At 40.8% G+C, this 27,645-nt stretch overlaps 2 protein-coding genes and 1 long non-coding RNA gene across 6 annotated transcripts in view; all 3 read left to right on the top strand.

Annotated features, from left to right (window-relative positions):
* Window positions 1-27,645, top strand: part of LOC132877588 (tripartite motif-containing protein 16-like) — a 421,828-nt gene that overhangs the window by 335,435 nt on the left and 58,748 nt on the right. The window lies entirely within an intron of this gene.
* LOC132871691 (uncharacterized) lies at window positions 1,936-18,685 on the top strand. 4 transcript variants are annotated; one of them, XR_009651327.1, is made up of 7 exons: window positions 1,936-2,079; window positions 2,194-2,316; window positions 16,573-16,670; window positions 16,751-16,845; window positions 16,963-17,014; window positions 17,178-17,649; window positions 18,417-18,685. It is a non-coding gene; the product is annotated as an uncharacterized LOC132871691 (long non-coding RNA). The 4 variants fall into 4 exon arrangements; XR_009651329.1 differs by lacking the exon at window positions 18,417-18,685 and having other exon boundaries at window positions 17,178-17,500; window positions 17,580-17,758; XR_009651325.1 differs by lacking the exon at window positions 18,417-18,685 and having other exon boundaries at window positions 17,178-17,758.
* Window positions 20,181-21,353, top strand: LOC132871698 (uncharacterized). Its single transcript, XM_060906119.1, has 4 exons — window positions 20,181-20,255; window positions 20,344-20,549; window positions 20,657-20,784; window positions 20,915-21,353. The coding sequence occupies exons 1-4, from the start codon at window positions 20,229-20,231 to the stop codon at window positions 21,322-21,324; spliced, it is 771 nt and encodes a 256-aa protein (XP_060762102.1). The 5' UTR covers window positions 20,181-20,228; the 3' UTR covers window positions 21,325-21,353.

Raw genomic sequence — 27,645 nt, forward strand, 5'->3', positions numbered from 1 at the left:
CATAACGCTTATAATTTAAACCAAAAAGTTCTATTTTGGTCTCATCCATCCACAAAACATTTTTCTAATAGCCTTCTGGCTTGTCCACATTATCATTAGCAAACTGCAGACGAGCAGCAATGTTCTTTTTGGAGAGCAGTGGCTTTCTCCTTGCAACCCTGCCATGCACACCATTGTTGTTCAGTGTTCTCCTGATGGTGGACTCATGAACATTAACATTAGCCAATGTGAGAGAGGCCTTCAGTTGCTTAGAAGGTACCCTGGGGTCCTTTGTGACCTCGACAACTATTACATGCCTTGCTCTTGGAGTGACCTTTGTTGGTCGACCACTCCTGGGGAGGGTAACATTGGTCTTGAATTTCCTCCATTTGTACACAATCTGTCTGACTGTGGATTGGTGGAGTCCAAACTCTTTAGAGATGGTTTTGTAACCTTTTCCAGCCTGATGAGCATCAACAATTTTTTTCTGAGGTCCTCAGACATCTCCTTTGTTCGTGCCATGATACACTTCCATAGACATGTGTTGTGAAGATCAGACTTTGATAGATCCCTGTTCTTTAAATAAAACGGGGTGCCCACTCACACCTGATTGTCACCCCATTGATTGAAAACACCTGACTCTAATTTCACCTTCAAATTAACTGCTAATCCTAGAGGTTCACATACTTTTGCCACTCACAGATATGTAATATTGGATCATTTTCCTCAATAAATAAATGACCAAGTATAATATTTTTGTCTCATTTGTTTAACTGGGTTTTCTTTATCTACTTTTAGGACTTGTGTGAAAATCTGATGTTTTAAGTCAGATTTATGCAGAAACATAAATTCTAAAGGGTTCACAAACTTTCAAGCACCACTGTAGTACGAATTTCTCGACCAATCAGCATGCGCAATTTCCTATAATCACCTCCATATTTATACTAAAGAAAATTAACCAACACCTTCTAACTAGTCAGGTTCAAGAATTCAACAGCACTGTGGTATCATTTACATTAAACTTGATTCTAATTTATTCAACCTGCATGAAAAGTTTCCCTGAAGGAGGAAATAGTGTGGAAGATTCCACAGAATGACACAGACATATGTTTAAAGATGGAACAGTTGTATATCAGTGCAATTCCTAATCAACACAAGCAGAAATTTCTCAAGCAATTTTAGTTTCCTTCATTTAAATTCTGCCTGATGTGTAAAGAACAAGCATCTTAATATACATCATTTGCAAATTAGACCTATTGTACATGACCTGTCCAGCTTTCCTGCAACCCTGTAGAACAGTTAGAACCCTACAGATAATGGATGGATGGAAAATTTTCCTATTTTCTCATTCTCTTTAACATGTTTCTTTCCTCATGTATTTGTGATTTCTGCCTGGTTAGAACCCCCTGGCATTGTCTTTCGTGTTTGTATTACTTTGCGGTTTATTAATAATAATAATTTTAATTAATAAATAATCAACCCAGTGCGCGCACACACTCGTGAGGTTCTAACTGCTCTTAGACCCACCCCCAAAGCGCCCCGATTGGCTAAACTAAATTTAAAATCACCGGTTAAATGAACAACTTCCACTAACGTATTTTGAAAGCTTGGCGGTTGAGAAGAGGTTTGCTGTGTCGTCCTGGCTGACGGATTGTGTTTTATTTAATTATTTTTTTGTGTGTGTTTATATTAAGTTCGCTTAAAAAAAAAAAAAAACAATGGACCTAGATTCTGCGCCGCTTGCTGGACTTGCTGTCAAAATTTGCCACAGTGACGGTAAAAGAAGTTTTAAAGAAGAAGGGAAAGAAGTTAGCAACTAAGCTAGTGGAAATGTTACCGTTGCTCCAGCTAGTGAAGAGTGGTGTAGTGTAATTATATCTGTCTGTCTATTTATACTGCTTGAATTTCAGCTTGGAGTCGTTTATGTGTGTTTATTTCTTCTTGTTAATGCTTATAAGGACTTGTTGTGACTAGTAATGAAGGTGAAGTTGTTGTTTGTGTACAGGGAGGGTTCACTGGGCCACAGTGAAGTCTATCAGTGTTGCCAAGGTAACAGTCAATGTGGAGTGGAACGAGAAAGGAGCAACTAAAGGAAAAGCGGTTGGCAAAACACATCAGCTTGAGTCTTCACTTCACTTCACTGCTGTTTGGTTTGTGTATGCATGGGGAAAAGTTGTGCTTGTGGTCCTCACTTGGTGCTTCTGTGTCCACTAGATTGACCTGAACGACATCTGTCGTCTCAATGCTGACCTCATTCAATGCCTACAAGCATCAACAAATGCAGGAACTTCCACTGCTCCAGCTCCGAGCCCTGCATGGCCACCTAAAGCAGAGAAAGTAAGGTTTACCGTACGTTTTCTTTTGGCTGCTTCCGATTAGGGGTCACCACAGCGGATCTTTCGTCTCCATTGCTCCCTGTCTTCCACATCCTTCTCTACCACACCTGCCACTTTCATGTATCTCCTCTTTGGCCTTTCTTGTTTTCGTGTGCCTGGCAGCTCCATCCTCAACATTCTCCTTCCAACATGCTCAGGATGTGCCCATACCATCTCAGTCTCATCTCTCTTAGCTTAATTCCCAAAGCTCTCCACATGTGCTGTCCCTCTGATGTGCTCGTTCCTTATCCTGTCCAACCTCGTCACTCCCATCGCAAACCTTAACATCCTCAACTCCGCCACCTCCAACTTTGCCTCCTGTCTCTTCGTTAAGGGTACGGTCTCCAATCCAGGGCTCGAAATTTCATTTTTTTTCACCAGCCAGCCGGACTAGTTGCCTTCCAGAGTAACTAGCCAAACAGAAAATCAACTAGCCAAAATTTGTTCATGTATGAATTTTACTTCTGTCAAAAATAACGCAAAAGAGAGTAGTTACCATTGTTCATGACTAATGTGCATTTATTTCAAGACCCAAATTAGGGCTGCATACCTAAACGTAACATCAGGTACCGGTACAGGTCCGGACCTGTACCTGAACAATTTGACAAATTCTTCTGAACTTCAATAATGACAGAAACATTAATAAACTGTTGACAACTTGTCAGTATCTTTATTCAAAGAAAACCGAACATAACTAGGTTTCCTACCTCACTTCTCAGTCACACTATAGTTAACTTGGGACAAAAAGTCATAAGTTGTCTCACAGCGAGAAGTGACTACGCTAGAGTACTACAGACTACGCGTAGTCCGCGGCCTTTAACTTGCGCGGCAAAATTACACAAAGCGACAAAGGCTGCCAATGCCAGCAAAGGAAAAATGTCTGACCTGCTTTTGAGTCTTTTTGACCAATCAGAACGCTGGATCAGCCAAGCTCTCGCAATGTCTCGTGAGACTGTGGCGAGAGGATCTCAAATCAAAGATGGCTCTGATTTCAAGTTTCAGCGTGGCATTTTACGTCTTTTTTCCAGTGCTAAATTTTCGTCTTTGTGGTAGGATTTACACATCTTCAGTCACAAAATAAGCAGATACTTGGTGTAAATTTATATCGGTACAGTACCGGTACTTCATGATCCAGTATTTTGGACCTGTACCGAATCGATTTTCATGGTACAGTACCGGTACACAGTACCAGTACGCAGCCCTAACCCGAATATTTTGATACTGTTGTTAAATACATAAATGAGAACAACACAGAGCACCATAATATAATATCAACAAATAATATATTGGAAAACTTGGTGTATGAGTATTGAAAGCAAATATACTTGCTATCATGACTATAGCACCCAAAATATGTCCAACATGCTTTGTGTATTTAACCATTTACGAGAGAGAAAGCATTAGGAGCTTCATATTAACTAGGAATCAACTTGAAGAAAATTAATTACCGTAAATTCCGGACTACAGGGCGCACCTGATTAAAAGCCGCATGCTCAAATTTAAGAAAGAAAATCAATTTTGTAATTGTACAAGCCGCACCGGATTTTAAGCCGCAGGCGCAGGCTCCTTCAAATTCACGTTCATTTCTTAGATTTAAAAAAAATAAAAACACTGTTATTATTCTTAAGCATTGTTGAGATATTTACCCAGAAAGATATTACAGGTGAGATTTTTAAAAACTTTTTTATTTAATCCGCTTAGCAACGTAAACAAATTAATTACATAACTATATATTGTACGTGTTTTTTATAACGGTGCCTGTAACGTGGCTGCTCCGAAATATAGCATACGTTTGTATCGAAACACATAACTACGTTGTACGCTATAGGTTGCTGCTGTTTTTTTACTCAACAGTGCATAAACAGTATTCCTGATTCTTCTAATAACTTTTAACTTAACTTATAACATACTTAACAAACTTATAATTTATAACATATACCACATACTGCATCCTAGGCCTACCAGAAAAAGTCACTCATCGCTCTCTTTCTCCTCCGCGCTAAAACCATCAAAGTCCTCTAATTCAGTGTCCGAATTAAACAGCCCCAGGATCTCATCGCTCTCTTTCTCCTCCGCACTAAAACCATCAAAGTCCTCTTTGTCCGAATTAAACAGCCCCAGGATCTCATCACTCACAGTCTCCTCGCTTTCGATGTCACTTGAGTGTACGCCATCTTCATCGCGCAGCAGCCCAGCCTTTCTAAACCCGTTGGTGATGGTTGATATTTTGACACGGCTCCACGCATTTAGGATCCACTGGCAGACTTGAGTGAAAGATGCTCTTCGCATGCGTCCTGTTTTTGTAAAAGATTTCTCGCCACTTGTCATCCAAGTCTCCCACTCTTCGCGCAGTGCCACTTTAAATGCCCGGTTAACGCTGATGTCCAGTGGCTGTAGATACTTAGTGGTACCCCCAGGAATCACAGCTGGAGTTGAATTTGTGCTCTTGATGGCAGCTTTCACAGGATCTGTTACATGGGCTCTCATGCTGTCCATAACTAGCAATGCTTTTTTTTCTGCGAAAAAAGCCTCCCGGTCGCTTTGAGTAGCACTCTCTGAGCCACTCCTTCATTAGGCTCTCCGTCATCCAACCTTTCTCATTGACTTTCACCACAATTCCCTTTGGGAATTTTTCTTTTGGCATTGTCAGCCGCTTAAAAATGACCATGGGTGGAAGCTTTAGTCCTGATGCTGCGCAGCTCAGAACACAGGTAAAATGTGTCCTCTCGTGGCCACTTGTTTTTAGTGTGACGGAGGAGTCACCTTTTTTATTTACAGTCCGAGTGAGAGGCAGGTCGAATGTCAGAGGTACTTCATCCATATTTATGATTTCATCTGGCCCGATGGTATTCTCCGCTATCTTTGTTTGAGTGAATGTGCGGAATGCAGCAAGTTTCTCCTCATAGTCGGGAGGGAGCTGCTGGCACAAAGTCGTGCGTGCCCTAACTGACAGGCTTTTCCTTCTCATAAATCTAAAACACCACAATGGCCCACCTTTAAAATCTTCTATTTTCATCTCGGTCGCGATTGATTTAGGCCCAATCCCAATTCTAATTTCTACCCCTCCCCCTTCCCCTCTGCCTTCCCCTTGGCCCTTCCCCTTGAAACTGAGCTACAAGGGATAGGGCTTGAAATTCAACCCTTACGTATTGGGATAGCCCTTCAACGATCGCATACGTCATCGCGTACCTCCGTCAGCGTTTACGTTAGCAAAACGCGACGCGTCATTGGCTGCGACCAGCCGCTACAGTCAGAGCCAGAGGCAGAAATCTCTGCTGGCAGGGTGTGATTTGTTAACTAACACCACTGAATGGGATATCTTTGGCGCTTCGTGCACCACATCCGACAGAATGAGGTGTCAGAACACTCATGTAAACAATAAAAGCGAGAATAACAGAACAAAACGTACGCAGTCAAGCAACCGAAAACAATACTCACTCCCAAAGCTTTTTAGCAGCAGCTTGGATTTCAGAAATCGCTGCTCATTCTCAGCTCGAAAGCGAATCAAGCGGCGTGTTTCCTCTGGATAACAACTTAAAACACGTAAATAATGGAGAAAATACATTTATGACAATCTTTCGCCGCGGGAACCGCCATCTTTCTGAAATCCGCATGAAATCTCGCTGAAATCCGCATGGCATTGTGGGAAATCACTCAAACCCCTTCGTTCGGAGTCTGCTCCAGGAAAATCTCCGTTTGGAGGGGTACAGAAGCCCTATGCCTTCCCCTACCCCTCCGCGTTAACTGGGATTGGGATGCCCCTACCCCTTCACGTGAACGCGCAAAATGGAGGGGAAGGGCTAAGGGGTTGGTCCAAGGGGTGAAATGGGATTCGGCCTTAGCCTTCAGTCTGATTTGTACAGTGGAAACACCGCGGCCGCCTGCTCTCTGCATGTTAACCCAGTCCTCCATAAAGTTTTCAAGCTCAGGCCATCTGCTATGGTTACCTCTGAAAGCTTTGGTCGTCTTTTTGCATTGGCTCAGTTCTTCTTGCTGGCGCCTCCACCTTCTCACCATCGATTCATTTATGCCAAGATTACGGGCGGCAGCTCGATTTCCTTCTTTAACTGCCAGAGATATCGCTTTTAGCTTAAAAGCTGCATCATAAGCTTTTCTTCTAGCATTTTCCACGTTGATGAGGGTCCGTACAAATGACTGATACAAATGACTATTGCTGGGGAAAATGTTTTTCCCGCCCAAAAAAAAAAAAAGCCGCACCATAGTATAAGCCGCAGTGTTTAAAGTGTAGCGAAAAAGTAGCGGCTTATAGTCCGGAATTTACGGTATTCCATAAAAATCGTATCGCAGCCAAGGCCTACCCTGCTCCCACGTTTGCTTATAAGTCCTTTGTCGTTTCTCCTGTTGAGATTTTAACATTTAAAGATGCTATAGAACACATTTTTTACATAGATTTAACATAGAAAAGCAACAGAATTTAACAATAACGTGTATCTATTTCATGCCATATTTTGTAATCTATGACATAAGTGGCAAAAAAAATTTATAAAAATTAGACGAAAATGTAGCTTTGAAGAATATACTTGCCTAAATATTCCACTGATTTTGTTATAATATAACAATCGTATCCATAGTTCATCTCATTTGTTTATTTTGAGTTAATGTCAATACTAGTCTAATATAAGCCACGTTCATTTTTCAAAAATCATGAATATGAGCAGAAATCAATGATTCGGTAATATTAGATATATACATATGTACAGCAAATATTGGAGATATTTGATTTAAACCTTTCTCTTTTTGAAAGGTTTCACTGCAGAGGAATTTAATGCTCTTTTCTGGGGTGCATTCTGTGATCTTTCCTCCAGTTTTCTCTGCTTTTGTTTCTCTCATCTTTCCTTCTGCTTTTTCTGATGTTCCTGCAGTGCTCTTTTGGATCGTTTCTTGGCTACTCTGTTCGCATGAGCTTTTGTTTCAAGTTCTGTATTCACCACATTCATTAATCTCTTCTTGGATTCAACTTCCTCTCTGGCTAAGCGTAACTACACTTTCCACGACACATTGAATTAAGTTCAACGCATTAGAAACAAAAGCACGAACAGAGTTGAAACACGTTTTCTAGCAAATGGGCGCAGCCATATTGTTTTCTCGTTCTATCACGTACAGTCTCGCGGTATTTATATCAATTTAACTTCCGAGTGCTCCCGAACGTCAACGAGAACAAACGAAGCCGGCGAAAACATCGCTAAACAAGCAAACCAAATCAGAACGTATTCTGCTGGTCATTTTACTTAAACATATTTTTAACGGATATACAAGAGATTTAAAAAAACCCCACTTTGGCTAGAAAAATAGTGGAATTCCGCTAAATAGCAGACGTCTGGGATCCATGTAAAGTGTAAGCTGAGCAGCGGCTGCATTAGCCGCCACCGCGATGTATGAAAAAGAGGGGGGTCTGGGGGTTCTCTCTCGGAAAATTTTGAAAATGTAGATGTTAAATGGTGGATTCTGAGTGATCCTGAATGCAAAACTTTATTTTTATGAAGTATAAATTATGAAGTAAAAACTTATGAATTTTTCAATTCTTTGAAAAACCACTGTGAGTAGCCGGCAATGGAGCATTTGTAGGCGGCAAAATCGCCGGTTGTCGGCAGTTATTGAGAGGACTGCTTATGCTTGCGTTGTTTTAGGTTCGAATCAGTCAAACTGATGTTTCTTCAGGGTTCCCCATGAACTAATCAAGGTGAACAAACGCACAGGATTTCACAAAAAGATGTCGAGAAAGGTGGCTTTTGAACCTCTGGCTGAACTTGAAGGGAGCCGAGTCGAAGCATGCTCGAGTTTGCAGTGATCGCTTGGTGAAAGGTTTGTCTCTCCCTCTCAGCTGTCCTTAGTGTTCTCCAAGTACTTTTCTTGCTGTTATTTTACGGGCCTTTTTTAGTCACAAGCGCTAAAGTCCCCAGCTGTTTGTTTACTCATCATGCCTCAAAGTCCATATGCATGAGGGTTGTGACAAAATTCTTCCCCAGCCTTAGTTACAATCCAGGATTCATTGGGCAGTGACTTGATAGCGAAGTCCTTTACCCAGCCACGTGCAAAAAAGTTGTAAGCCTCCATACTCTTCCATGCTTTCATCTGTTTTGTGGTGTAGAAGGACGTCTGCAACACCAGATAGTCGAGTTCCCCGACATCTCGAACTGAAGGGTAGTTTTCGAGATCGTATGACAAATCCTTCTTTCCCAGACTGTAGGGGTCGATTCCACTGCGCATAGCAATCTTCTGAATAGATCTAAAGCCAGCAGTGGCTTCTAGATTGAGCGTACTAAGTTATCGCTAGTTGTTTGCACTACGTCAGCTGTTTTGGTTTGCTCAGCCACCAGCTGTTTTACTGGAAGTGAAATCGCTAAGGAAAGTCACATGACTGATCCAATTCTTGGGTTTCAATGTAGCTTTTAAATTCATTTAACGTATTGACCATTCACTGCTTCTTTAGACAGACTATTCCAGTGGGTAACAACTCGTTGGGAAAAACAATATCTCCTAAGCATCAAATTGTCTGTTTGATTATGCTCTTGCTGTGGCCTCTTGTTCTCAATCGGTCCCCTTGCTTGAGTTCGAAGAAGTATTCCAGGTCCATCTTATCGATGCCGTGCATAATCCTGTAAACCTCTAGTAAGTCAACCCTGTACCTCCTGACTTCAAGTGACACAAGACCTGTAGCTTTTAGTTTATCTTGATGATCCATATTATTCAATCCTCCTATCATCCTAGTAGCTCTCCTTTGGATGTTCTCTATACAGGTAGTCGTTGACTTACGACTGCGTTTGGTTACGACTGACCGGTCGTAAACCGATCTGGTCGTAAGTCGGCCTATGTTAAAGTGCTGATGACACGTTTTTGACATCTTTGGCGATGGTTTATAACATAAAAAGTAATTCCCAATGATCCATATATTAATTCACGAAGGTGCCTATTTTACAAGTTATGATAAAAAACGCGGCTATTTGGGCAAATTTGACAGGGCTGCAGCACCCAGGAGACGGAGGAGGAGGAGGAGCTATATGACGTCAGCAAAAGAACCTTCCTCCTAACTTACCAGTTTGTTGTTGATGCGACAGGTGTTCAGTTTCATTATTAGTATTTTTATTAGACATTATTATACATTTTATATATATATGTTATTATGCCTTCGTGTTGTGTTGCCGGCTTTTGCTCCAAAACCCACAAGGATGGGGTAAGTTTATTCAAGTTTCCCAGAGATCCCGAGCTGCATGCGAAGTGGGTGAAGCAAGTCAGGCGCACTCGTGACAAGTGGGAGCCCTCACCAACATCCGTCCTGTGCTCTGAACACTTCGATTTGGATTGTTTTGACACCCTTCCCAGCTTAAAAGAATCTCTTGGGTGTTCAGTTCAGCACAAACGTGTGTTACTACCATCAGCAGTGCCTACACAGTGTTGCCAGATTGGGAGGTTTCCTGCCCAGTTGGGCGGTTTCAAGTGCATTTTGGTGGGTTTTGAACATATTTTGGGCTGGAAAACGTCAGCAGTATCTGTTGCCAGATACTGCTGAAGTTTTACAGCCCAAAATATGTTCAAAATGCACTTGAAACCGCCCAACTGGGCGGGAAACCTCCCAATCTGGCAACACTGCCAGTATTCCGGAGGGGGTCTACTAGTAGCTATGCCAGATCCAAAGACAGTCCTCCTGTCAGAACATGTGTTGTGAAATGACATAAGATAAAGGTACGTAGAGCTATAGATTCTACATGATAATCATAAATGTAATCATAAAGTCGGCGTGATATCAGTCATGTATTTGCTTGTGAAAGCTTGCGGCTTTCATGTAAATGCCGCCTAGCAACGAGAGGCAAAGGGTAAAGAGGATAGACTATCATAGATTCCAGCTCAAATCAGTCGCGAAAAGCAGTGTACCCAGTTCATCAAAAATCAACCAACAGACTGAACTGTGTTCGTCCAGGACTTTCAGCTGGCTACCAATCTTTTTCACCATCTAAGAAATACATGACATCTCCAATCCTTCCACCATCCAACCATATGGAACATACAGAGAGTCTTGTATGATGTGCTGTGGGTCCCTGTATTGGGTGTAGTTTTGAAAACAAGCTGGGACCCAGTATGCCTATGCCATTCTCTATTCCTGTGTTGATAAGAAATAGAAAACATAGAGCATATTTAACCCAGGGGGTAAACCAGTCTAGTCTCCTTCCTGTTTCAAAACAACATCAGAGTGCCCAAGCGGATATTACTTCTAGACTTTCTGTAAAGCTAGCTCTTCTGAACGTTAGATCATTTTCAAACAAGTCATTTTTAATTAATCTTATCTGCAAACACAATCTTGATTTTTTGCTTCTAACAAACTTGGCTGGATCAAGCAAATAGTGCTACCACCCTTATTGAAGCAGCTCCCCCAAATTTTAATTTCATGAATGTTACCCGACAGGGGAAAGGTGGAGGGATTGCAAATGTATTCAAAGTCTCTTTTCAATGTAAACAATCCTCACTTGGTGATTTTACATCCTTTGAACACTTATGTGCACTTCTTACATGCTCTCCTAACATTATTAACTATTTACAAGCCTCCGAGACATTGAGCCAAAGTTTTTCTGGAAGAGTTTGGTGAACTGTTGTCAGTCATTTGCTTAGAGTTTGACTGTCTTATATCTGGGGATTTTAACTTGCATGTAGATAATCCTGAAAACACTTATGCCAGAGAACTACTTGCACTTATTGACAACTTCAACCGAGTACATGTACAGGGGCCGACCAACTCTCGTGGTCATACCCTTGACCTCGTCATCACAAAGGGTCTTACTGTTTCTACTACTGTTGTTGACCTGGCCTTATCTGATCATTTTTGTGTTTTCTCTGATGTTTCTATGTCTCCTCACATTCAGAACAGCTCAACGACTATGGGTAGGAGAGTCATAAACGACAACACGTGTTCTCTTTGAGCAAGCTCTCTCTCGGATCTCAACCAAAATGTCAGACTCTGTAGATGATTTACTGGAAATTTTTAATTTAAATATGACCCAAATTATGGATGATATTGCTCCATTCAAAATCAAGAGTCAATGACAAGCAGAAAGCACCATGGAAGCAATACCCAGCTGTTAAATTGCTAGAGAGAGAATGTAGAAAGACTGAAAGAAAATGGCGCAAATCTAAACTTCACATCCATTATCAAATCCATAAAGAGATGCTTTGTAAATATAATTATGAAATTCGTAAAGCAAGACAGTCTTTCTTCTCCAACATCAACAGGAATATGAGCAATGCCCGTGTACTATTTTCAACAGTAGAGAAGCTAACTAATCCCCCACCACAATTAGCACCTGAACTTCTCTCAGTTAATAAAGGCAATGAGTTTGGATCCTTCTTCAAAGGTAAAATTGATAAAATACGGCAGAATATTGCTCATAATATATCTCAGTTGCAAATAATTGAAAAGCTGCAATCACCAGTGACACAGACAGACAATTTCAACACGGTCAGAATTTTGTTTAATTGATTATGAGACTCTTGAAAAAACTGTACAAAATCTGTTCCTCAACATCTGAATTGGACATTCTGCCCACCAACTTTTTTAAGTCTGTTCATCTCATAATTACAGATGTGCTTCAAATCATAAATACATCCCTAGAGACTGGCATTGTTCCTGTGTCCCTGAAAAAAGCCGTTGTAAAGCCCCTACTTAAAAAGAATAATCTGGATGCTTCAGTATTAAACAACTACAGGCCAATATCAAATCTACCATTCATCGGGAAAATCCTTGAAAAAATTGTCTTCAATCAATTAACTGCCTTCTTGATATCAAACAGCTGTTTTGATAACTTTCAGTCAGGATTTCGTGCCAATCATAGCACTGAAACAGCGCTGATTAAAGTTATAAATGACATACGTCTTAATACTGATGCAGGCAAAACATCGGTCCTGGTGTTACTGGACCTCAGTGCAGCTTTTGATGCTGGTGATCACAACATACTGCTATATCGACTTGAACACTGGGTTGGGTTGACTGGTAAAGTTATCAACTGGTTAAAATCATACTTGGAAGCTTCTTTGTTACCATGGGAAATTGTACCTCAACATCAATGTCCTTGACCTGTGGTGTCCCCCAGGGGTCGATTCTTGGACCATTACTATTCAACCTTTTATATGCTCCCACTTGGGCAAATTATCAAGAACAACTCAATTTTGTATCACTGCTATGCAGATGACACCCAAATTTATTTTGCTCTATCACCTAATGATTATGCCCCCCTTGAATGTCTCTACCAGTGTATCGACCAAATCAACAACTGGATGTCACAAAATTTTCTTCAGCTGAACACAGATAAAACAGAAGTAATTCTATTTGGGGAAAAAAGATGAAAGACTCAGGATTACCACTATTCTTGACACAAAAGGGATTAAAACTAAAGAAATGGTTAAAAATCTTGGTGTTTTCATTGACAGCGAGCTAAACTTTGACAGTCACATGAAAGCAATCACTAAAACGTCATTTTATCACCTAAAAAACATTTCCAAACTAAGAGGACTTGTCAAAAAATGATCTGGAAAAACTTATACATGCCTTCATCTCTAGTAGGGTTGATTACTGCAATGGCCTTTTCACAGGCCTGCCAAAAAAGACCATCAAACGACTTCAGCTGGTTCAAAATGCAGCAGCTAGGGTTCTCACACGAACAAAAAGAACAGAGCACATTACTCCAATTCTAAGGTCCCTTCACTGGCTTCCAGTAAGCTACAGAATTGACTTTAAAGCATTGCTGCTGGTGTACAAATCTCTAAATGGTACAGGGCCCAATTACCTCTCTGATATGTTGCAGCAGCCTAACCCAATCAGATCTACCAGATCGCAGCAGAAAAATTTACTGGTAAAACCTGTTGTTAAAACAAAGTGTGGTGAAGCAGCTTTTAGCTACTATGCAGTGCAGCTATGGAACCAACTCCCAGAGGACATCAAAAATGCTCCTGCTGTTGGCAGCTTCAAATCTAGACTAAAGACCAAGCTGCTTTCTGCTAAATTATTAATATTGTCATCTTTACATGTTTTAAACTCTTAACTTTTACAGTCTCTGCATGTTTTAAACTTTACTTAACTTTTATTCTATTTTATTCTGCTGTTTTTTTTTACTGAACTTTTACTTCATTTTATTTTATTTCTACTATTGTGTAATTCTTATTATTTTTCTTCCCCATTTATTTTATGTAATTTTATTTTCTATTGTTTTGCTTTTACTTCTGTAAAGCACATTTGAATTGCCACTGTGTATGAAATGTGCTATATAAATAAACTTGCCTTGCCTTGGATGTGCTGCCCCCCCCCCCCCCAGCACACCACGGTGTAAAACAGGACACTGGCGACCACGGACTGATAGAACATCCACAGGCGTTTACTGCAGATGTTAAAGGACCGCAGCCTCCTAAGGAAGTACAGTCTGCTCTGTCCCTTCCTGTGCAAGTGGTTGGTGTTGCAAGTCCAGTCCAGCTTGCTGTCCAACCACAGCCCGAGCAGGGGCTTCAAAGTTTGGGAGAATAGCAGGGTACAAATAATTTACAGCAGGGTGCAAAATGGTAAAATGTCTGCCAGCGGCAGACATAATGCACGCAAAGCGTGCAGGGATAGATAGATATGCAAGTACGAATTTTTCATGGGGCGGGATGGTTTGGAACAGGCCATCTAAAATTGGGATAACATTTACCCGGGACAGGTATTTGAGGTGGGTCGTCTAGCTTAAGCTTGATTAGCGTTGTTACGCATGCCAGTGTTTCCCACAGAAATTTTGGAGACTATGGGGGCAAGCCATGGGGGAGGCACGGGGGTTGTTTAAAATTGAGTGATATGTTAAACATTAAGTTATTACTGAAAAACTATTGATTAAATAAACAGATACTGAGAAATGGTCCTATAAACAACTTTACCAATATAAAAGATTACCAGGACTACAAAAATGCAGAAAAATAGGCTTTACTTATCCAAATGCACCTGTTAGTTCAAACGTTAAAGTGCATAGAACCTCACAGCACATGAAGTTACCTTAAAATATAATATAAATGCCTCAGCTTTCATGTAAGAAAAAAAACTAATACTAGTACTGTGTGCAGGCAGTCTCTCCTGAAGACTAAATTAAACAATAATTATAAACTAATAAAATAAATGGCTCAGGCTTCATAGAAGAAAAAAAACAATTTGAACAGAATCTCACAGTATGATGCTGAAGCTGCCTAAACAATGGAAAATAAAATACCATTTTGGCAAAAACATTGGCATCCATTAATTTCTTGGATTAAGTAAAAAAATATGTTGCTAGATACTGCTGACGTTTTACAGCCCAAAATATGTTCAAAACCTGCCAAAATGCACTTAAAACTGCCCAAATTGGGCGGGAAACCGCCCAATCTGGCAACACAGGCGGCAGTAATGGCTGCACTCATGTTGAGGATGTAAACACAGTTGACGCGGCAACGGACATGCATGACATAGTGGATGTAATTTACGTTCACAACTTTTTTTTTTTGCTGTCAGAAATAATTAATATTAAATTTTGTGATTCGACTGACAATAGCCGGCGGCATAACAAGCCATAGCCGGTGATTTGCCGCCGGTGACCAGCTACTTTTGAGACCGCTGCCCGAGGTACTTGTAGGAATCCACAGCCTCCTCCTCGACTCAGTCATATAAAAATTTATGGTGAAAGTAAGAAATACTTTTCAATGATAAAACGTAAAAGGCTAATTAAATAATCAGATGAACTGAGACAATCACATTCTGAAGCAAATTGAATAATCTTATACCGGTAACTTAAACACAAGTTACATGTATTAATCTAAATGCAGGTAAATTAGTTTTTTTTTTTTTAAATCCAAATGAGAGTCGCATTGGTGTTCTCGTTTCTTGAAGGCCGATCTTGTGGCCAATTGTTTTGAAACAATCTGACTTTCAGTTGTTTGTTCAGTTCTCCGTTCATTCGCTTCTTCCACATAAGGGCAAGATATTGCTGCTGAGGCGAGCATATCCAGTGGAGAAATTAGATGACTGGTCCACTCATTCTCCATTTTCTCCATACTGAGTACTCTGCCATTACTGCTCAGCTCAGGCAATTACTAAAACCTGGGACGAGACATCATCGGTTTTAGCAACAACTGCGGGGAGGTCACTGCCCGAGCAATAATATGTCCCGTCCTGTGTTTTAGCAACAACCCTCGGCTCACGCTCTGGGAGAACTGGTCCAACTGAACTTGCTTTCCTTTTCTTGTATTTTTTTTCTTTAATTGTTGGTACTGCACCCTCTTTCAATACGGGCTTCTAGTCAACGTTCCTCAACAGATCAGAGATCTCGTACGAGTCTTCAGTAAAATGTGCAGAGGAGAGACCACTTCGTAGGTGCCCAACGTGCCCGTGAACTTCTCGCAAAACGCATCCAAATCTTTGCAGTTTGAACATTCTTGGGCCATGAATGCAATGTAAATCCACCTTCTGTCATGTTGCTGCACCCTCCAGCAACACATCTATGTGGCATGGCGATTAAATTATCTCAAAATGGAGGATCGGAGTTGCAGTCAGCTGTGTTTTAGTATAGCGGAAATGGCAATGAGACCAATAGACTTCCTGTGGTGACGTCACGGACGCCAAGGTCATTCACTCAGACCGCTACCTATATGAATCACTTTAATCGTAAAAATGATGACTAGATTTATTGTTAACGCTTAAAACTCTTCCTGTGCCATTCTTGAGGTCTCAAGGCGTTTATAAACCAAAAGTGAGGCCATGGCTCTGCGTATCTGCTTTTAAATCTTTTAAGCAATTGAAAGCAAAATGGAAGTTGTGGAAATTTGGAAGTGTGTATGCATGCATATGTGGATTTCCATGATTCTCTGTCATGACAGGCTTAAGTTATGCAAGAAGACAATTTGCTCCTCTGCTTCCTGCCATTGAAGCTGTGTCAGAAAGCGAGGCCTCAAAATGTGCTCCTGCACCCACTGCAAGTCAGTTAAGAGTGCATTCTGTTTGCACATTTGAATTTCCTGTTTTGTTTGCACTATTTGAGAGCAAACTTAAATTCTGCATTTAAATAAAATACAATTTATTCATTCAAAGCAGTTTTCTGTGCTGATGTAGTCTGAGGCTGATTTACATAGCGATTTAGAAAATGAAGACCTGAAACTTATTTTATTGTCCATCAACAAAGTAATTCGTTTGCATCGGTAATACCCTTTTTTTTTCCTTTTCTTTTAGACCAGCGCCAATCACGAGTTCCAGAAGTAAATAAAACGGCAAGCAAAAGGCTGCCCGTGTCAACGAAAAACCCAGAAACCCAGAACAAGAAAGGAAAGGTATGTGCGGTATATTTGTAAAGCCAAATGTTTTTAAATGGAAAGCAATACCACGTCCTCACGTCTCCATTTATCCTTAGTACGGCAATGTGAAACGCCCCAAACAAACAGCTTTACCAGATGATTGAAGAGTATCGGGAAACTGTGACAAGTCCCGCCGTCTTCGAGTGGCCCTGTAAGTGGATTAGCGGTGCATGCTGTCAAAATGCCCTCCACTATAAGAACCTGTTCATGCTTTTCATTGTAAGTAGTGAATGCTTGATTAATTTTAAACACATTTGTGGTTTTGAAGGTTGAGCTTGACAGGATCTGTGTGCGCGTTCGCAAGCGGCTGCTAAATAAAGGTAGAAAGCTAAAATGTTTTTTTTTTTTTTTTTAAGAATGGCTGGGTATAAAGGACCTGTTCTTGAGTTTTTATTTTTTGTAATAAATATTGGAACAAGTGTGCCATACTTTTTGCTTCCAGTCAGTGTTCCCTTTTACCAAGTACAGTTTTGATTCTTTCAGAAAGGAATAAGGAAGAGATTGATGTGGTGACGATCCATGGAAACGGAGACCTCGTGTTGCATAAGCTCAAGCAGAGAGTCGATCTCACAGAGTACCTTGAAAGCCAGCCCTTCCACTTTGATTACGTATTTGACGAAGAAGCCGGTGTAACCCATAGGAAATGGTTACCATTTAGCTATTATTAACAGTAAAATGTTATAGCACAGTTTGACCTCAGGGTGGTGCACGGGCACCATATTCAGCGGTTGTTATGCCAACCACATTAGTTCCTCGTTCCACCTTGACACCAAGAGTACACCGAGCCTAACGTCCGAAAGGAAAAGGTAAAAATTACGTTGCGATTGCCAAATTCGCTGTTAAATGTAATCAGATTCAATGCTAATTAGTTATTTTATATCAAAGATCTATCCAAGAAGTGAAAGCCAACATGAACAGCGTTCCAGTCTGTTGTATTTTTCACCACGAAACTCCGGTAAGCAGAGCTACTTGTTAACTTGACCGTTATTGTAAAATCAAATGCTGTGATGTAGACCATGATAATTACACTTTATAAAAACCAATCGGAGTCTGATAAGCAATATTTTGCTAGTATTAAATGTTTTAATCAGCAGTGGTAGATCTTTATCATTGCTATAGTTTAATCCCATTTCCAAATTGTTTGGCAACTTCTGTTAGCTGTAGGCTAACTCTATACTGAAAATCTGTAGGGTTGGCTAGCTGGCTAATGTGGGCTCGCGCCCTAGTAAAATTGTGTGAACGTTGGTCGTGTGAATGGTGAATGTAGTGTTACCATGGAAACCATTCAGGGAGATCATCCTAGAGGTTGATTCTCCGGTTCACATACAGTTGTTTTGATTCGCCATTTATTCATGAAACTGTTCATAGAAATACATCTATAATAAATAATAAATGATCTGTATTACAAGACTTGAATATATTTGCACAACAAGAAAAGTTTACATATAGTTTTAACAGATAAATAGAGAAATGTTTAGTAAAATTGTAATATGTTGTGATTTAGATACTGTCCTGCTGTGAATGGTAATAGATAATTCATTTGTTTATATTCAAATACCATTTATTCGTTTTTGATGGTGATAGCCAATCCATTTTGCTTACACCAAAATAGTAGTCATTTGTATTCAGTCATTTCATGATTGAACAGCTGTGTTTGATTTGACAGAGAAGTCAGTGTTAAAAGTTCCTAGATTAATTTCTTGCATTCTGCACTATGTGTAGATTGGTTTTTATGATTCCAGACAGAACTGATTCTGAACCGTGAGTGCAGTTCAGTGGCGAGCCATCTGAGGACTGTGGACAGACTCCTACCCACCGGTGTGGCCAGCCGGCGAGCGAGGATTTGCCTACAGATAGAGTTGACTGACTGACCGACTGACCAATCAAATCTCAACCGGATTCCAGATAAGATCTTTAAAGCCTACCCGGGTAGCAACGTAGTAATATTGTGAACATTGGAGAAGACATTCACACACTCAAGAACTTTTCTACACACACACACGCACACACACATTTAATTTATTTCAATTTGGGGAAGAGCTCTTTGGGTGGTTTAATTTTATATTACTGCTTGCACTTTATAGTGCTTTGTTTTGAGGACAATAAAATTGTCACCTGTTCAATTGTACCCAACTCTCCAATTCATTTCTATGATTTATAATAACTCATTACCAGCTCTTCGAACCTAGCTGATGTGGTTGTTCATATTGTTCTTATTATTAAATTAAGAAGCAAGAGCGCTACACCAGCAATGATGATGTTTACAGGTAACTGGGTGCTTTGCTTGCAGCTATGGATTAGAGGCATGCACGTTCCACCTAGGAGTGTGTGATATTGAATATATAGCTGTGTTCACACATACACCGGTACGATAGTGGTATAACTGTATCGATACAAAGTATACCAGTTTAGTGCATCTGTCCACACTAGTGAGAAATGTTTGCGGTTCTCTTTCACGGTAGTTGAAATGCGCGTGCGCGAAATGTTTCCGTGGTTACCGAGTAACTTCCTTCCAAGAATATGGCGGCTTAAATGACGTGTGTGCGCCAGACCTGCCAGACTCAGCCATTTGGTTTATTGATTGACGAGTCAAACACAATGGATAAAAACAAAGACCTCGTAATATTGGTACGGGTTTATGATAACACCCTTGAGGTCGTAACAAAACTCATTGATCTGCCTGTTTGTAACATTGGTACAGCTGACAGCATTTTTGCAAAACTGGAAAGCTCTTTGAGGTAAGTTGATTTCTCAGTCAAATTTGCTGGCGCTCATATATATATATAATGGAATTTGCTGGCGCTACAGTACATATATAATGCAAGTACTATTTTCTTAGTCTGGAGAGGTGGTTAGAAAGAGCATCAGTGAGTACTGTGAAATTCAGTGCTGTGAAGGTTCAATTTGTTTTTTAATCAATAATGCATTTGTGTGATTCTAGCACAAGAGGAATTTCGTGGGATAACCTGGTGGCCTTTAACTCAGATAATTGTAGTGTGATGAAAGGAAGGCACCATTCAGTCATTACCAAGTTAAAAGCCAGACAGCCTAATGTCCAAGATGTGGGATGCATTTGCCACCTTGCCCAACTTGCCAGAGGCTGTGGCATCAAGGCGATGAAGGCCCCAGTCGAAGATTTGCTGGTTGGAATATACTCTCACTTTGACAAAAGGTGAGAGTGTAATTTTACATGGTTTGGTGATGATCCACTTCACCATCTTCACTATATTCACATCAAATTTTAACATTTACTATTGGCTATGTTTGTTTGTTTCCTGGCACAGTGCAAAGAGAAGTGAAATTTATAAAGAGTTTGTGAATTTCACGGACACTGAGCACTTACAGCTGCTTCGATACTGCAGTACACGGTGGCTCAGTCTGTACACATGCATCCAAAGGGTGCTGAGTCAGTGGGCTGCCCTGCAAGCATACTTTAACAGCTGTGAAGATGAGCGGAGTGCCAAAGTGAGACAGCTGGCCAATGATCCTGAAGTGAAATTCTACTTTCTCTTTCTGAGCACTGCTCTCAAGCCAATGGTGTTATTCAACACTTCTTTCCAGGTAAATGGGCTGAATGTTCCAATCATTGTACATAAAAGTAAGAATTTGTCAATTTATTTTGATTTGATCTTGGACTCCATGTATCTAGGCAGAGGGAGTGATGATTCACAAATTGCATGCTGAAATGAAACGACTGGTGAAGGGGTACATCCTGCCGGCCAGACTGATTGTGGACCCTTTGACTGAGGTGTCACTCAATGAAGAACACCAGCTGCCAAATACTGAGCTCTTCGTCGGATCTGAGGCTACAGCATTAATTGTGAATGAAGACCTCTCCACAGCGAGAATCTATAAGTAAGTGAGGGCTTGATTTGTAATTAATGTAATGTAATTACACTTTGATGATTCCTAGTTGATATTGTTCTAATTGAGTGTAATTCTGTCATAATTGTGTTTTTTAGGACAGCCAGGGCCTTCTACGTTGAAACCATTAGGAAGATGCTGAAGGTTTTCCCTCTTGATTCCGAGCTGCTGAAGGCGCTAACCGTGCTTGACCCAGCCTCTCGCCTGGATCTCTCACCAGTGACAGGTGAATTATGCTTTGTAATTTTTGCATTTACCTATCCAATCATCATGTTATAAGAATGCAGAGTCCAGCACCTTTGACATTTTTAAAGTGATCTAAGGAAATAATGTGCATATTATGTTTTTGCTGTCAGTGACAAGGCTAGGTGAGATGCTTCCTCAACTAAGGCTTGATCCAGATAAACTGAGGGAGGAGCTAATAGACTACCAAGTTGCTGACAAGAAGGAATTGCCACAGGAGCAGAAAGTGGACAGATTCTGGGGCCTATTAGGGAAACAACAGTGCTTTAGTGAGATAGCTAGGCTTATGAAAGCATTATTGTGTATTCCCCATAGCAATGCCTCCTCAGAAAGAACCTTCAGCATGGTAAGGAAGATAACTACAGAGAACAGGTCAAGTTTGAGCAATAGTACTCTGTGCTCTTTTTTGTCCTGCAAGATAAACTACACCAAACCTGCTCACAAGTATGTCCCTTCTAAAAATGTTCTAAAAGCGGCTAAGTCAGCCACCTACTTGTACCCACATGCCTCTACAAAAGAATAGGCACACTTGCAATACACACTGTCAGAAGACATACAATGTATACAATCAAGGGCATAATCAGTAGCCTACAATAAGTGCGGATGTAAAATTAAAGTTTTTTTCCTATGATGTCATTGTCATTTTGTTATTGTGCCATGTTATTTTGCTCTTACTTAATTTTTTAATAAATGTTGGAATGTGGATCAATACTGTGTTCAGAGTATTCACTTTATATACAGTGTGTATATATGTGCATTTTATATCTCATCTCATCTCATTATCTCTAGCCACTTTATCCTGTTCTACAGGGTCGCAGGCAAGCTGGAGCCTATCCCAGCTGACTACGGGCGAAAGGCGGGGTACACCCTGGACAAGTCGCCAGGTCATCACAGGGCTGACACATAGACACAGACAACCATTCACACTCACATTCACACCTACGGTCAATTTAGAGTCACCAGTTAACCTAACCTGCATGTCTTTGGACTGTGGGGGAAACCGGAGCACCCGGAGGAAACCCACGCGGACACGGGGAGAACATGCAAACTCCACACAGAAAGGCCCTCGCCGGCCCCGGGGCTCGAACCCAGGACCTTCTTGCTGTGAGGCGACAGCGCTAACCACTACACCACCGTGCCGCCCGCATTTTATATATATCTCCAAAAAAATCTCCCTTATTTTGCTACTGCAATGTTGGCAGGTATGCTTGCAACCCTTCAGCCTTCGCAACCTGTTCTTCAGATACACACCCAATCAACAAATTACCATCATTCAACACTCTGGCGTTATTTATAGCCCCAACCTGATTCTTAAGCACGTTCGTCAGTTTTATACACCGGCACTTTAAGGGGGAGACTTCAGGGGGGCTCAAGCCCCTGGGCCACAGCCAATCAGGGGCCTCGTAAAGGGGCCTTGTAATATTAATAAAATAATAAACTGTCGGAATCGTGGGCCTACATTAATGTACGGATAGAAATAAGGTTAGAAATAAATGAGCGCACAGTAGCCTGCTGTAAGAGACATGGCAAGGCAAGTTTATTTATATAGCACATTTCATACACAATGGCAGTTCAATGTGCTTTACAGAAGTAAAAACAAAAACAGTAAACAATAGAGAAATAAAATTACATAAAATAATTTTATTTTTATTCTAAATTAATTAAAAGAAAATAAGAATTAAAACAATAGTAGAAATAAAATAAAGTAGAAATAGGAGGAGAAAAAAAGCAGAATAGAATAAAGAATAAAATAGAATAAAGTTAAAATTAAAGTAAATTTAAAACATGCAGAGAAAGTAAAAATTATTAAAAAAAAGACAATATTTAAATTATTTAACAGAAAGCATCTGAAAACAGCTTGGTCTTTAACCTAGATTTAAAACTGCCAACAGCAGGAGCATTTTTGATGTCCTCTGGCAGTTGGTTCCATAGCTGCACTGCATAGTAGCTAAAAGCTGCTTCACCACACTGTTTTAACAACTGGTTTTAATAGTAAATTTTTCTGTTTTGATCTGGTAGATCTGATTGGGTTAGGCCGCTGCAACATATCAGAGAGGTAATTGGGCCCTGTACCATTTAGAGATTTGTACACCAGCAGCAATGCTTTAAAGTCAATTCTATAGCTTACTGGAAGCCAGTGAAGGGACCTTAGAATTGGAGTAATGTGCTCTGTTCTTTTTGTTCGTGTGAGAACCCTAGCCGCTGCATTTTGAACCAGCTGAAGTCATTTGATGGTCTTTTTTGGCAGGCCTGTGAAAAGGCCATTGCAGTAATCAACCCTACTAGAGATGAAGGCATGTATTAGTTTTTCCAGATCATTTTTTGACACAAGTCCTCTTAGTTTGGAAATGTTTTTTAGGTGATAAAATGCCGTTTTACTGATTGCTTTCATGTGACTGTCAAAGTTTAGCTCGCTGTCAATGAAAACACCAAGATTTTTAACCATTTCTTTAGTTTTCATCCCTTTTGTGTCAAGAATAGTGGTAATCCTGAGTCTTTCATCTTTTTTTCCAAATAGAATTACTTCTGTTTTATCTGTGTTCAGCTGAAGAAAATTTTGTGACATCCAGCTATTGATTTGATCGATACACTGGTAGAGACATTCAAGGGGGGCATAATCATTAGGTGATAGAGCGAAATAAATTTGGGTGTCATCTGCATAGCAGTGATACAAAATTGAATTTTTATTGATAATTTGCCCAAGTGGGAGCATATAAAGGTTGAAAAGTAATGGTCCAAGAATCGACCCCTGGGGGACACCACAGGTCAAGGACATTGACATTGAGGAACAATTTCCCAGGGTAACAGAGAAGCTTCTATCTTTTAAGTATGAATTTAACCAACATGGTGGATGTGGTTCGTGAAACAAACACCTACAACTGTACCAGAATAAAATGTAACAAAATGTAACGTCACGCACGAAAGTGCGCCAAAGACTGCAGACTACTGAGACACAAATTTAGAGGCTTTGAAAGATGAAGCGTTCACATGTTAGCGGGGCGCATAAAAGGAAAAAAAGAGAGAGATGCAGGTAATGATAGAATCGTTGCCTAAAGTCACAGACTTTTTTAAGGTAAGGATTACCAATCTGTTCAGAATATCAGCTACTTATCAGTTATCAGCCGTACCAGCAGCTAGGTTATGTGTAGCTAGGCTAGATATGCTATGTAACGGATAGCATATTACATTAAGGTAATAAAATGTCTAAAACGACATCTACTGAAGAAATTGAAAAGATTGTAGCCTATAATTTTCACAGTTCGGGCAGCAGACAGAGTAAGCATACTGAGGGGAATAGCAATACAAAGCTAGCGCAGATCCACATTTCTCGCTAGCTGTGTTGGGTGTGTTGTTAACCCGTGTGGATTTAAGTGAAATACTTGAGAAGTTCTGTGGTCAAGACAACGTTTTAAGGTAAGGACACTTGATTATTAATGTTTGCCCGCCGTGGCTTGTTGTTGACGAAAGGCCCACATGATTTTGCCTTATGCAGCTACTGCTAGCGTCATGCTTTGAACTAGGTTAAGCTCATTTGCGCTAAAGGATGGGTTTATTGAAGGACTTTGATGTAGCTAGATTCTTTTTAAAAAATTGTATGCTCAAAACAGTATGCCCGTGTTCATCATGTTTAACTTTTTTCTTGATGGAGTGCGTGAAATATTGTTGCAAGTGGTATTTCGATGCAGTCATGTCAAAAAGGCAGTTGAATGCACGGTCTTATTCAAGGAGAAGGAAGACTTGCATGATGCTTGAACATAGATCGGTAAATAGACCCTAGTAGGACTTGGTTTCGTGTATTTCGGTCTGTAGAGTTATGAGTTTGGCCGCTGTCCATGGTGTTTACGTTTCATGTGGCCGCCGAGCCAAGTACCTTGACTTGCAGTGAATGTTTGTTTTCATGCCGCCGAGCTATTTTTATGCATTTTATTTTTTAAAAGGACTTGTCTGTAAAGGCCTCTGTATGCTCGTGCGACAAGGCTTTCGCAGATAGCTTTTCGCAGACAGTTGTAATTTATTGTTGAGCAGGGATAATAGGCGTGCGCGATGTTATTCACCGGCACAATGCAAGGGGGCGCGAAGTCGCTAGGAGTAGTTGGTGGGTGTGGTTAGTGGAGTGTTTATCCTCCGGTTACTTATAATGACTAGAACTTTTTTTTTTATAATGACTAGAACTGGAGTCGTATAGATGTACGTACTTCCTCAATCAACCACTATTCATGCTGCTCCATCTTCGCTCGTGTTTTTAAAAATGGCGGTCATGAAAACAAAACAAACCGGGAAAGTAGGGAAGCGGAAGTGCGTGTACAGCGGATGTAGAGTGGACCAATCAGAGCCCTGCTGTCTGCGAGGCTTCTGCGGTGGTCACAATTTTTGGGAGGTGCGTGCAGAGCGTCTGCGAAGGTGGGGGGGCTACGCAGACACTGTCTGCGACGCTATCTGCGAGGACTGGGTTGTCAGCATAAATTGGCCTTAAGTGTGTGTGTTTTATGTTTACAACACATAGGCCTACATTATAGCTCACATGCGCTTGTGTACTTATCTCTGGCCATGCCCCTGCGTGAAAGTTACGCAGTATCACTGTCCTGTCCGTGGTAATAATCGGAACCGGCTCTGTAATGATAATGCGCGCGTTCTTCTCTCCCTCTGTGGTCGGATGTGTTGAGCGATGTGAGCGTGGGCCTTGCGCAGCTACCCTGAGCCAAACGTAACCTATCATAGGCTTCTAGTCTAATTACGTGCTTACACTGTAAATGCTTGACACGTATTGCAAATAAAATAAGTGTTTTCCTGGCCAACGGTAAGGGTAGGGTTGACAGGTAGCCTATGAGGGGCCTCAAAAAACCCAGTAGCCCCTGGGCCACGGGTGTTGATAAAGCGCCCCTGGTTTTATAGGATCCATATTCTTGATGCCACCACTTTCAAACCTTACAACCACAAAAGAGCACTTCTGTCTCTTCCCCCTTCTCCTGTCACTGTAGTTTTAAACCTTTTCCTTAACTACCGACTATTATCATCATCTTTAATGCCATCCATACTAACCCTCTCCTCCCCCCCTTGACTCCCCGCCATGGTGGAGAACTTGCAAGGATATCGTATACCGGACCTATACAGGCCGTCGGCCGATATACTCACAGAATTCTCCACACACAGCCTATCCCTACCCTGTTTGTATGCTTGAACACTGCAGCTCTTCTCTTCTCTTCGCTGGTATCAACCTTGACAATGACTCAACAAAGACTACCAACTGCAGAGCTCACCAGCCAACCAAACCAATCGCGTTGTTTAGCTAATGGAGTCGGCCTTGTCCGGGAGCCTCCTCTGAGCCCTATTGGAGCTCTCTCCAGCATGGCTGAATCCTGAATGACTCCGATTTGTATAAAAAGGGGACTACATAGGCGGCAAAACGTAGTGTTTTTCCTGCCATGGAAGTGCACTTGTATACTGAAGAGGAAGCAATTTGCATTACAGCCTTGAATGAGGATTCAAAATGGCGGCTCGGCTCAGGAGGGCTGATAGAAGTGGCGAAACATTTTACTTTTTATCGTTTCTTTCACAACTTGAATGCGTTGAAACAAAAAAAAAATATGACAAACGCCGCTTACACTAAAATATCGAGGGAAATTTGTAATAAAAACTTTACGGTCGGCAATTTCGACGCGGAAATTCTCGATCGGTCGGGTTACCGGAAACACACTTTTTTTTTTTTTTTTTGCCTTACATGTATAGTTAGCTAAATAACCTTCTCCAACCTGATTTTTATCCTCTCCAAATCAGCATCGCAACTATGCTAGCACTGTTCATTCATTATAATTTCATTTCTTGATAGAGACGGGTCAGACACAATCAGATGGACCTACTTGTTTGAGATCATGTAACACTATGGAACAGCCTTCTATTTATGTTTATTAAACTATTTCATATGTTGTAATGGTAGACTATCATTGCCGATGTATGACGTTTCAAAGCCAGATCATAATTTACCGCCACTGAATCCAGTGGTGTAGGGGAGATTTTTAAAGTGGGGGTACGCGATTCGTGACGTCATCGATTTGATATCATGTCAGAAGCGGTCGCCTTTGTTTGGTCGCCTATGTTTGGTATGAATGATTTGTATAAATGTTACGTTCTTTTAACAACAAGAGGGCACAAGAAGACACTTTTTTTTCAGACATTTTTATGTGTGCAATTTTCATTCGTGTTTGTCAGTACAGCCCAACTGTTATGGCGAAAAGCCGCAGTTTATTTTGTCTCCAATAAATATGCTGAAATGGCTAAAGAGGAACAAATTCGCCTTCTCCTTCCGAATGCATCGTCGTAGACAGCACCACTCTGCTGCTGGAACTCAACATAAACCTTGCATAGGTTTAACATGGACTATCAGGCGTGAAGCCAAAATATTGGAAATTATGATACACAAACACCTTTGTTCATGTTCGATTCATGTTCATTTGAGCCGAGCTGCATTCGGAATTCGATATTTTTACTAGCCTACTTACTGCCGTGGCAACAGCTACAGCATGTGTCCAGAAGTTCAAAAAAAGTCACGTCACTCACTCACATCGCATACAAACCAGCAATGGGCTGAAATTTATTATAAAAGGCACCAATCGAATAAATCAAGCATTTAGTGTGGCGCGATTGAGGCACCTGTGTATACAAAATACATGACATGCAGCCATTGGGTTAAGCCCTACCATGCACTCCTTCTTAAAGACTTGAGTATTTCTTTAAATTTACTGTCATTTCACATTTTTGGATGTACAACTAAACAGGAAGGCCACAAAGATTATGAATTTCAAATCATATATATATAATAGGGTAGACTGAGTACAGTTGAGACAGT

Source organism: Neoarius graeffei, chromosome 2, assembly GCF_027579695.1.
Source record: "Neoarius graeffei isolate fNeoGra1 chromosome 2, fNeoGra1.pri, whole genome shotgun sequence".
NCBI classification, from domain to species: Eukaryota; Metazoa; Chordata; class Actinopteri; order Siluriformes; family Ariidae; genus Neoarius; species Neoarius graeffei.

Coding starts and splice junctions, on each gene's coding strand:
- LOC132871698 (XM_060906119.1), top strand. CDS start 20,229: ATGGTGTTATTCAACACTTCTTTCCAG. Junction 20,550..20,656: donor TCCACAGCGAGAATCTATAA/GTAAGTGAGGGC, acceptor TGTGTTTTTTAG/GACAGCCAGGGCCTTCTACG. Junction 20,785..20,914: donor GGATCTCTCACCAGTGACAG/GTGAATTATGCT, acceptor TTTTGCTGTCAG/TGACAAGGCTAGGTGAGATG.